Below are 12,438 nucleotides of genomic sequence, written 5' to 3' on the forward strand. Positions count from 1 at the left end.
TACTAGGCCTAATATAATCAGCCCATTAATCCATATCACACGGCCCAAGGCTTAATTGACTCTAAGTCCAATTCCCGACTTGCTTACTTACTTTATTATTTAATTAACGTCTTATTTGCAATTATTATTAGAAATGTCATTAATTAATTATTTAAATTACAGAAATTATTCTCATAAATTATTATCAAAATACCGGGTATTACATGGTGGTACCAAACTCGGTACTGATGAATGGTGCAGTCTCATTTTCTTTCAAATATCCGGTCTTGCAAAAACAAGTAAATTACGAGTACTAAGGCTCAATAAATAAGGATTTAAATACATAAAATTATGTTTTTTAGTGCAAATATCCTTGTAAAAGTATTTTGTTAGTAACGGTCATATTTTGTGGTATATATGTATGAGCAAGAATGAATAACTTTAGTAAATTATACTTCCTCCATTCCATTCAATTCTATATGTTTGCTTTTCGGGGACTATTTATAAATGGGGAGAATTTTTGATACAAATTCTAATATATAGCATAAAAAATAGTCATGTGGAATCTTGTTTAAATTGTCTTACCGAGTACATTGTGAATATCAAATTTTTATAATTTTTTTTGGATGGAATTATGAGTTGCATTAAAATCAGACCTCATGAATAGAGGTGTCACCCAATACAAACGACCATTTTGTAAGCTCCCTAACAAAGAGGACCTACATACATCGTCAACTTAGCTATTACAAATCTATTTGAACTACATAAACCAACAACATCTACAACACGCCTAAATTAGTACACCAAAGCTTATCAATATGCTTAAGAGGACCTAAAGTAAGCCCTTGAAGTCTCATCTTGCAATCAGCTTTCACTTCTTGAATCATTCGTTCAGGTTTCATCACATAACCATCATGCCTACAAACATTCCTGATATTCCAGATTCTGTACTGAATTATAGAAATCAGAGAGCTAATCAGCAATCTGCCAAATCCAATGAGTTGCCTCATTCTCAGAAATTTACTGGCATTCACCAGTCCAGATACCTGCAACTGAACCCAATCAAACAGTAGAGCATAATATTTTTTGGTATATTCACAGTCTTGAAAAAGGTGACTGTGAGATTCATCAGCCACTCCACAAATGTAACAAACATGTTCATCTGTAATTCCCATTCTATGAAGTCTATCAAGAGTCAACAGCCTGCCTTGTTTAATCAACCAAAGAATAAAATTATGCTTTGGTATGTTGAGCATGTTCCACACCTCAGTGTACCAAGGAACCATGCAAGGGTCTTTTGGTCTCAGCCAATTATAACAACTGCCTATAGTATATTCAGCATCACCTCCCTTCCATTTATCATTGACATAACCAGCTTTTATCTTATCTTTAACTTCACAAATCTTACTCCAAGACCAAGAAATATAACTTGTGGGTGTATAATTCATCAAAGATCTCCCTTTCAGATAAATATTGTCAATCCATTTAATCCACAACAGATCTTTCTTAGACAGAATCCACCATACTAACTTTCCAATAGCAGCAGTGTTCCAGATTTGACTATCCACCAATCCAACTCCACCAGATTTCTTACTTTTGCATAAAACATTCTAAGCAACCAGTGGAGCTTTTGAATAAGAGTCAGTCCCTTCCTATAAGAAGTTCCTATATAAGGCTCTTACTCTATCCATAGCCCCAACAGGCAAAATGAACAATTGGGACCAATAATTATGAATTGTGGATAAAACAGATCTAACCAAAACAAGCCTTCCAGTATAACAAATTTTCCTACAATTCCAACCCCTGATCCTTGCTACCATTTTGTCTACAATGTTATTGCAGTCAAGTTTAGACAATCTCTTGTGTGAAATTTTAACACCCAAATATTTGAAAGGTAGAGAACCTTTTGTGAAGCCAGTATACTCAAGAATGTCAACAGCAAGGGAAGGTTCAATGCCATTAAAAATAATATCAGATTTCTTAGAGCTAATCTGAAGCCTAGAAGCAGCTGAAAAACATTTGAAAACCTCCATAATAGAAACTACCGACCTCAGGTCCCCTTTGCAAAAAATTAGGAGATCATCATTAAAAATTAGGTGGACTAATTTTAGACCCTTGCAAAGAGGGTGAAATTTAAATCCAGGGAGACTACAAACCTCATCAAGCACTCTACTTAGGTATTCCATACAGAGAGTAAAAAGCAAGGGGGAGATAGGGTCCCCTTGCCTTAGCCCTCTTTGCCCTTTAAAATACCCATGAGGTTGACCATTGAGGACAATGGAATAAGAAGGAGTAGTGATACACTGCACAATCAAACCAATTAATTTAGGAGGAAAGTTAAGGCTCATCAACATTTATTCAACAAAATTCCACTCAATGGAATCATAGGCTTTCTTGAGGTCAATCTTCATCATACACCTTGGAGACACACTTTTCCTAGTATACAACCTCACAAGATCCTAACTGATGAGGATGTTCCCCAGGATACTCCTACCTTGAATGAAAGCAGACTGGGCAGGATTGATGATATTTGTAAGGCACTCAGAAATTCTGGAGCATAAAACCTTAGAGATAATTTTATAGACCAGGTTACAGCAAGAAATTGGCCTGAATTGGGTTATATTTACAGGGTTATCAATTTTAGGGATCAAGACCAAGTTAGTAGCATTGATCTACTTCAGAAGCTGGCCATTCTGGAAGAAGTCTTTCACAACTATAACTAGATCACCCTTGACAATCTCCCAGCCCTTCTTAAAAAAACAACTTGTATATCCATCAGGCCCAGGACTCTTTTCATCAGGGATAACAAAAAGAATATGTTTGATTTCATCTTCAGAGGGAATGAGGAACATATTATCCCATTCATCAACAGAGATCTGCTTTCCTTTAGTCACAATGTTCTTATAAAATCCATAGGTAGAGCTATTAGTCCCCTACAGAGAGACATAATATTCCACAAAAGTATTAAGAATATCCTCAGGATCCTTACAAACCTTCCCATGAATATTTTCAATTAAACACTTTATTCTGATATTGTCTTTACTTAATGGCCTGGTGAAACATAGCAGTATTAGCATCACCATCCTTCACCCAAGCACATTTAGCTTTCTACTTTTTTTTTTGGTGAAATGTGAGCTTTTTCATTAATAATATAAACCAGTTACAACACTTTCAACTTACTTGAAGTTTCTCAAAAACTGAGCTAAGTACAAAAATGACAACGAATATTAAGCATACTTAGCCAACTACAATCAGTAGGCATAGAGTTATTACATAATTGCTTCACTAAACGTCCATGCACTTGATGTTGAATCATTGAAGTCAGTATACCAGGCCGCCTGATAGTATAGTCCAGCCTACCAGAATTTCTTTCCATCCAAATAGCATACCAAGTAGCCATTTTGACTACTCTGCACACTCTCCTTTACATCTTAGAATAGGAAGAAGAGTTCCCATTGAGCTTCAGCTGCAGCCAATTCTCCATTCCCAGAATTATCCTGGAGGAATAAGCACAATCCCAAAACAGATGGTCATGTGTTTCCTCCCCCATCTCACAAAGAACACATCTATCAGTAGCACTCAGTCCAAGCTTAAATAATTTAGATCTAGTATTCAGAGCCTGTCTATGAATAAGCCAACCAACAAAAGCATGTTTAGGAAGAATCCATGAGTCCCAGATATCATGATACCAGTGAACAAGTGGGTGTCCTCCCTGTAACCACTGATATCCAGCCCTAATAGAATAGTCACCAGCAGAGGCAATCCAGGAATTACCCTGAAAACCACTAGCCAAGCACTCCTTGACCCTGCATATATTCCTCCAGTTCCAATTTGAATCAGGAGGAGGATGATAAGTAGCCCAATCAGCACCCTTCATATAAATGTGATCAACCCAAAGTACCCAAAGTCTATCTGCTTTTGTATAAATCCAGTTAACTAACTTTCCCACACTAGCTATGTTCCACACCCCAGCATCTTTTATACCCAGTCCACCTTCTTTTTTACTACAACAGACATCATGCCAAGCAACCAAAGGTGCCCTGTTATATTCAGTTCCCCCACACCATAAATAATTCCTACAAATGCCTTCAATTCTTTTAATAACACCCTTAGGAATTAAGAAGATGGAAGCCCAATAATTGTGTAAAGTATTAAAGACAGAGTTGATTAGGACTAACCTACCAGCATAACTCAGCTTCTTAGCCCCTATTCCTCTAACTTTGGACACAATCTTCTCCAAAAGAATATTGCAATCAGCTTTGGTTAATCTGCTAGGTTGAATAGGTATACCAAGATATTTAAATGGCAGCTTACCCTCCTGGAACCCTGAGACCTGAGCGATATCATGTTTCAGATCATCAGACACCCCATTGAAGACAACCTCTGACTTAGAGCATTTACTTTGAGGCCAGAGGAAGCAGAGAATGTAGCAAGAACTCTAAGGATGAGCATGATGGATTGCACATCCCCTTTGCTGAACATAAGGAGGTCATCAGCAAAAAGTAAATGAGTCAATCTTAGGCTCTTACATAAAGGGTGAAATATGAAATACCACTTCCTAGTAGCAAACTCCATTAGCCTAGAAAGATATTCCATGCAAATACAGAATATAAGGGGAGAGATAGGGTCTCCCTGTCTAAGGCCTCTCCTACCCCTGAAGTATCCAAAATGAGCACCATTCAGATTAAGAGTATAGGTAGGAGTAGAAATACATAGCATTATCATCCTCCTAAACTTATTAGGAAACTGAAGAGCCTCCAACATCTGATCTACAAACGCCCATTCAATGGAATCATAAGCTTTCTAAAGGTCAAGCTTAAAAAGGCAACAAGGAGAAGCTTTGCCTCTATGATACTGCCTGATAAGATCCTGGCAAATCAAGATATTTTCTAGGATGCTCCTCCCTTTAACAAATGCTCCTTGTGTCTTGCAGATAAGATCAGGTAGTACAGGAGCCAGTCTAGTGCAAATAATCTTGGATATAACTTTGTAAATAACATTGCAACAAGAGATAGGTCTATAATGCTTCACACTAACAGGCCTATCTACCTTTGGGATTAAGGTAATAACAGTAGCATTAATTTGTGTCAACAACTTGCCAGTTTCAAAAAAGTTAAGAACAACCCCACATATATCAGCACCCACAATGTCCCAAGCATCCCTGTAAAACTGACTAGTGTAACCATCAGGGCCAGGGGATTTACTAGGAGGAATACTAAAGAGACATTTCTTTACTTCATCAGCAGTGATATGGGTATTAAGGAGAAGACAGCGTGCCTCAGAGCAGCAAACCCCTTTCTTAACCACATTAAAATTAACAATATCAGTAGTCTTCTGAGTACCCAGTAACTCCTGATAGTATGCCAAAAAAGCATTCTGAATTGTTTCCCCTTCAGTACAAATACTACCATCTTTGTCTTCAATTTGAAAAACCTTATTCAACATCACTTTTTTCTTAATAGAGTGATGAAAGTAAGAAGTGTTAAGATCCCCCTCCAGAAACCATTGTACTTTAGCCTTCTGAATCAGGAAACTATCTCTGGCAGCAATAAGGTCCTTAAGATCATGAGCTAAATCCAATTCTTGTTGCAGTAGCTCAGCATCACCTAGATTATCAATGAGAGCCTTCTGAATGCTCTCCAGAGCAAGACTAGCAATGTTGGTGTTGTTCTCAATATCTGAAAAGCATTCCTTGTTAAGAGCTTTAAGGATAGGTTTCAAAGCTTTAAGCTTCTTTATAACTCCAAACATTTTAGTCCCCTGATAGTGTTGTGACCAAATCCCAGAAACAACAGTCTTAAAAGTTGGGGCAGTTCCCCACATGTTAAAATATTTGAAGCTTTTCCTTCCAACAATCTCAGCATTCCTGTCCATAATAGTGCATGGGCAGTGATCAAAAAGTCCCTCAGGATGGAAATGAGCAACACTGTCACCAAATTGGTCAAACCATTCCTTATTACCCATAGCACGATCAAGCCTACTATACACCCTATCCTGGGGGGCCTGCTTATTAGACCATGTAAAAAGAGCACTAGTAGCAGGCATATCCTCCATACAACAGATAGACACACAGTCTTGGAAGTGTTCCATCTCAGCATCAGAGGTGTTCCCACCCAATCTCTCAACAGGACTGAGGACAATATTAAAATAGTACAATCCTCAGAAAACTTCTTCAAAAAATCCCACAGCTCTAATCTTTCATGTAAACCATTATGAGCATAAATAATAGTAAGATAAAACCTCTTATTATCAGTTTGGGATTGAACCAGCATATGAATATGCTGTGCACTATAGGACAGAAATTGGATATCAAACATACTAGGCTTCCACATAACCCAAATTCTACCACCTTTATGCCAGCTGCAGTTAGTGGATACACTCCAACCATCACAAATAAAGGAATGTTTCCTTAGGAGACTCCCAGGTTTCAATTTAGTTTCAAGCAAACCAAATAAACCCACCACATTATTGTGCATAAACCACTTCACCACACGCTGCTTATTCAGGTCATTTAGACCCCTAACATTCCAAAAGCCTAAGCTATGCATTAGTATGAGGGTCAGGGGGATCCTTTCCACTCTCTACTACTTCCCCTTGAGTAGCATTGTTACTCTTTAAGGCATCCATAAAAGTATAAGGACTGAATCTACCAGATAACCTCACACCAACTATCCCATCCTGTCTATCACTACTACAAAAATGATCAAAGAGAACGGTTGGTAACCGTTCTTATACGTAGTTTGGACCGTCCTGTGGCCAAGCGTTCTCTTTGATCTAAGAGAACGGTTGAAATTAAGTCAACCCGGTCTCTTTGTAACAACAATAAGAACGGTTGCTTTTTAGAACCGTTCTCTTTGATATATCAAAGAGAAACATTTTGCGTATAAGAACGATCTCTTTGATAAGCGATTCTCTTTGTTAGAGTTTTAGATTTTTTGGCGCCTTAGTTCTACCTTTTCAAAGAGAACAGTTGTGATGGTACTAACCGTTCTCTTTGATCCTGTTATTTTTTAAAAAAAAAAAAATATTTCTATTTTTATCGTAACCCTACACGATTGAATCGTATAGTTCATAAGAATTAAACCTGTTACAATTCAGTAACTCCAGCAATTTTTACACAAGGAAAACCTTCTGATTAAATTTGAACCATTAGGAAAAATACTATTGAAACACAATACAAAATCGTATCATGTTGTTAAGAACCTACAAATATCGAAGATACGCTACCATGTGGAAAACATAAATAAAAATCCTTCAATCCGCATCACTTTGTCGCATCATAGCGCAAATAAATCGAACTTCAAAAATTAAAATCATCATCTGCAGAAAAATGAAGCTTGCATCAGTTTCTATAGCAGGACTCTCGTGAATATTGGATACCGGGTACATAATTAAAAGACTTAGTAGTGTGGAAAATGTTACCTGAGACAAAATAGGGATAGATGAATGGATGATGATGATGATGATTCAAGGATGAAGATAGAGTAGACGATGATTATTCAGAAGTGAGAAAAAGTAACAAAGGGACAATTGAAAAGAAGAGACGAATATACCACAACATAAGGACATCAGCTACACATGCAGGCCATCTCCTTGGAATCTATTTACTCAATAATTTTCATTAATTCTATAAGTTTCTCTTCCAATATGCAAATCTTATCCTAATCTCTTAGGGACAAAACTAATTCTCAATACGCATTACATTTACAACAATACACGCAATGAGTGATAGATACACAACAAATGGTTTTACAACATCTCGAGAGTAGTATTTCGTTGGAAAGCAACCGACTCAACTCTGTCCAAGCCACAACAAATGGCTATCCACTGCCTAAAATCATTCTAAACGTACTTGTAAAAATGACAAAATTACTCTCAAATTAAATTTTAGAAGGTAAAAAAAAAAGGATGACATACCATCTTCATTGAGCTTCCTTAGCAACTGTGCTTAGTAGGTAGAGCATACATCCCAGCAGCAACAGCTTTTCTGATTGCCCAACCCTGATATGGAGCAAATACTTTAGAATAAGCATTAGAAGCTGCATCTTTCACAGAGTCCCCCCCTGGAAACACCACAGTGTTTTCAGCAACAAATAGATACAAAATGGGGGGTAGGTATTGTCCTAAATGCATGCTAAGGATATTTATTATTAGCAATCAAATATTTTTAGAAACAAATGAACGTTGAAGGTATGGACATAAACAGCAATGACAATACCTCAAACGTTGAAGGTATCTAATATACTTTAACGACAACAAAAATGCCCCAAACGTCTATGGTCAGTTAGCCTCGGCCATGTATGTTTTAGAAGAGACTGTTTTATATACATTTTGGACCGCATTTTAAAAGATATTGACATACTGCAAGTCTGCCATTGTGTCAATTAATGTTGTATGCGTACAAAACAAAGACAAAGATAGATTTAAAAAGAGGATAAAGAGAGAGAAGATACTCAGTAAGAATGATGTGCTCAAAGAGTACTTTGACCATGTCGAGTCCACGCTTATCTCTCAAAAGGTTTCTGGTGTGGCTACCAGGTTTTTGTACAGTTTTTGCCTGGATGTCTTGCTCTAACACTGCTTATAACGTAGAAATAGAGCTTGAGGCGTCACAAAGGTCCTTAACCTGTTTAAAATTCATACAAATATGAAGTTGGGAGTCTTGGGTTTGCCTTTAAGAAGGAGTGTCTTGGTTTATTAAATATAAGGAGGCAAGGTTACCTTAGCAACATAGTCCCTCTCAGCAAACTTAAAGGCAATTGCTTCAGTATCCTCCTCCCCTGTCAGAGCATTAAACAAAAAATCATATTAAAAAAGGTTACATGTCGATCTCAACCAACAGAAGCTTGACAAAGATTCGCACCATTCTCCTTGAGTGCTCGAATGACCAGCTCTTCATTAAATCCCATTGCAACAAAATGGTTAAGAATAGCTGGATTCTGACTTGTCGATGAAGATGATACAGCATCCTACAAGCATTTAACATGATTATCCTTCTGCTTCTCCCCCTGCTTCCTAACCTGGTAACATTAGAGCTGTCACATAACTACTTGACAATCGACACAAAATGCGTCACAGAAAACTCATCTTTGCCCCTTTTGGGTTATCTGGGTTTGGCTTCGGGTAACTTGGATGCCATGCCCAAATTCATAGAAAATCAACCATACTAATGGAACATCGATCTTTCAAACAATCAGATACAAGGAAGTATTCCTAGATGGGTTTTGAAAGATAATTCAAGAAAGTTGAGATATTTAACTTCAAATAACAATACCAAGCATCACACAACAATCTAATTTGTCTAATTCGATTAAAAAATGGACTACCCAGAAACCCTAATTAATTAAATTGAAATTATTCAAGTGGAATATTATACCATGTAAAAGAGACAGAAGGATGTCAACGGAGGAGATGAGTCGCCGACAAACGCTCGTCGTGTGTTGTGGTTGTCGCATCCATTGTCGTCGTGGCTATCGTGCGTCGTGGCTGCGTTGGATATGGACTGTCGCATCCAAAATGCTGCGTTGGATATGGACCGTTGGATATGGACAGTCGCATCCAAAATGCTAGTGGCAGAACTAGGAAAGTCATGATATCCAATTTTTGAGCAAAATCAAAGCCTATCGATGCGACGTCCCAAATCTGAAGAAATTCAACAAATATCTGAGTTGAATGTCTAAATCAAAAACTAGGAAAGATAGATTCAAAAATTAACATCAGGGACTCGGGTTGAGAAGTGACGTCACAAAAATACATCAACAAGTCACTTTTGGATATTAGCACTCGAATTTTAATCGGAATCTATTGACATATACAGAGTATCGAAGAAACCATATTGGGATGGATCAAAAATGAATTATCTGCATCATAACATAAACAACATTATCCTCTCATTAAACAAAATAAATAAATAAATAAGGTCAGCAAATTTAACCTTTCCAAGTCTACTTTTGCTTAACAAAATCAACATAAATCCAGCACAAAACAATTAAATATACTGTCAACCTTACTACTTAAAAGCAGGAAATAAAATCAAAGTCGGCTCTCTTGTATAGAAACAAAATCGATATCGCTAAAGCTAAATCAACAAGCTCAAAGTCTGATTAATGGGAAGGAGTACCTCATAAAACAACTCCGACCTCCGCTTCGGCATCAATCAACCTGGAAGCCTTAGAGGAAACAAGATACAGAGGCCATTCAGATACTACTTAGCTAAGCAAGACTAAAACTTTGAATCACAAAAAATGCGAATGAGTAACGACCATTCAAATAACATAGAACTGAGTAAGTAATCATAGCCCTAATCGATACAAAAGAGAAGATATTTGCAATAATTCTCGGAATTTTGAACCAATTGCTCATTCAATCTCTTGGCTCTACTTATTTTTTTCACCCAAACACAATCTCTTCCAAAACTAATTACGAAAACACAAACAGTTTCAAAATTGCAGGTTTAAAACCCTCGAAAATGTAGACTAAAAATAAAAACACTATATAAACAACTAATTTCACCTGATGGAGCCTCCGAAACGCCTCTTCTCTTATCAATGCAAATGAAATAAACAATCAACTTAAATTGGGAACACAGGAAAATTAAACAATAATTTAATGAGATAATAACAACGAATATGATAATACAATAAGAGATGTCTATAATGCTTTTTGTAGTAGTGATAGTGGAGGAGGTGGTGGTGACAATACCCAGAAAACTTAGTAAAAATATATGAATACGAAATTAGGGTTTGCGTAATTTTGCAATTAAAGTTTAAAAAACAATACAATCATCCAGTAAAGCATACAAATAGGTAGATATAATCAAATATTCCGTAATAATTAGTCAAATATACATTATATAACTCACTAATCGGACTCTATTAACCAAAAATTGAGATTTGAGATTTGGGGGAACACTCTTACATTCTATAATCAAATGCTTACGGAGCAATAAGGATGATGTTTGCAGTGGAGCGGGCTCATGTCGTCGGCATTGCCGCCTGTGGTTGGCCGGAGAGCAGGTTGCAGTGACTAGGAAATGATGAATGTATGAGGATATGAGTTGGGATGATTTTAATATATTGTTCTGTTTGAAAGAACTAGACTATCGTAAAGAAGTGTAAACGGCGCTCTTTAGGGATTTAACAGAGAACGGCCAACGATAGGGACCGTGCTATTTGTTTTATCAAGGAGAACGGTTCTGGATATATAACCGGTCTCTTTTATATTTTAAGACGGTTGGTCAAACTTGACCGTTCTCTTTGTTAATGTACGAGAACGGTTCCAATAAACAACCGTTCTCTATTGAAATACTATATGCCCGCCCAAATTAAAAATAAAAAAGAGACCGGTTCCGTTTTCAACCGTTCTTAAAGGGGCGTTCTTGTAGCCTTAAATTGTAGTAGTGTATTCATACGCATAATCTGCTTTGCTGGGGTAAACTTGATTGCAGGGATAGATCTAACACTAGCCAAAGGAGGGAAGTTAGCTGGTAACAATGAGGGAGGGGTTACAACATCAACAGGGTCCTTCTGAGTTTTCTGCAAGGGTCTCCAAACTTTCTGCTGCTTTGGAGGAGCCTTACCAGAAGGAGCCTTAGATTTAGCCTTCCCCCTGTCAGGCTTCCTGCATTGGGTAGAATTATGCCCAATTCCATTGCAACTCGTGCAGGAGATAGGTCTCCACTCATACTCAACTTTAACAGACACCAAATGACCAGACTCATCCAAGAATTTAATCTGTTCAGTCAACTCCTGATCCATAGGCAATTCAACCATAACCCTAGCATAACTCAACCTAACTTTGTCATGAGTTTCAACATCTAATTTCACATAATTACCAACAAGACCAGCAATTTTATGGAGGCAGTTTCCCCAAAATTTCAATGGAACACCATATAACTTGATCGAAACAGGGACTACTGCAACTTTTTCCTTAACTAACTCCATATCCAAGGTCCAGGGCTTAATAATGAAGGGTTTGTTATCAAACATATAATAGCCAGACCTAAGTAACGCTTCTTTACCTGATTTTTTAGTAAGCCTTACTATGAAGACACCATTGTCAAGGAAAGAAACCCTATCAATTCCAAATTGATCCCAAGCATTATAGACGTAATTTTCAACAATATCCCAAGGTGGGTTAGCACCTAGAATGTAACAGATAACAGACTGAATCCAGAATTCTACCTCATGTTTAACATCCTCTGGTGTAAACTGAAGCAGCTCAGAAGTGTCCTCCTCTTCTAAAATCGTCTCCATAACTGGGACATCCTTACCACCCTGCCTAAGATACCAATTATCCGTCACAACCACTTCCCCTTCATTCAAATTCAAAACTGGCACTCCCTGAATATCATTGATAGCTCTAGTTTTACCAGTATCCAAAGACGAAGGACGAGGAAAGCTGCAACCTTTAGAACCGCCATTAGTTGGGGATTGAATAATCGAAGCTTTAACAGAATTT

The 12,438-nt window shown here is 37.3% G+C and overlaps 1 protein-coding gene and 1 long non-coding RNA gene across 2 annotated transcripts; both read right to left on the minus strand.

Moving 5' to 3' along the window:
- Positions 1-758: 758 nt before the first annotated feature.
- Positions 759-3,379, minus strand: LOC141651402 (uncharacterized). Its single transcript, XM_074459117.1, has 5 exons — positions 3,281-3,379; positions 2,656-2,912; positions 2,474-2,543; positions 1,737-2,282; positions 759-1,589 (listed from the first exon to the last, which is right to left on the minus strand). The coding sequence occupies exons 1-5, from the start codon at positions 3,377-3,379 to the stop codon at positions 759-761; spliced, it is 1,803 nt and encodes a 600-aa protein (XP_074315218.1).
- A 4,187-nt stretch (positions 3,380-7,566) lies between these two features.
- Positions 7,567-10,106, minus strand: LOC141652211 (uncharacterized). Its single transcript, XR_012547038.1, has 3 exons — positions 9,356-10,106; positions 8,433-8,605; positions 7,567-8,042 (listed from the first exon to the last, which is right to left on the minus strand). It is a non-coding gene; the product is annotated as an uncharacterized LOC141652211 (long non-coding RNA).
- Between the last annotated feature and the right edge of the window lie 2,332 nt (positions 10,107-12,438).

The sequence above is a fragment of the Silene latifolia genome, chromosome 4 (assembly GCF_048544455.1).
Source record: "Silene latifolia isolate original U9 population chromosome 4, ASM4854445v1, whole genome shotgun sequence".
NCBI lineage: Eukaryota > Viridiplantae > Streptophyta > Magnoliopsida > Caryophyllales > Caryophyllaceae > Silene > Silene latifolia.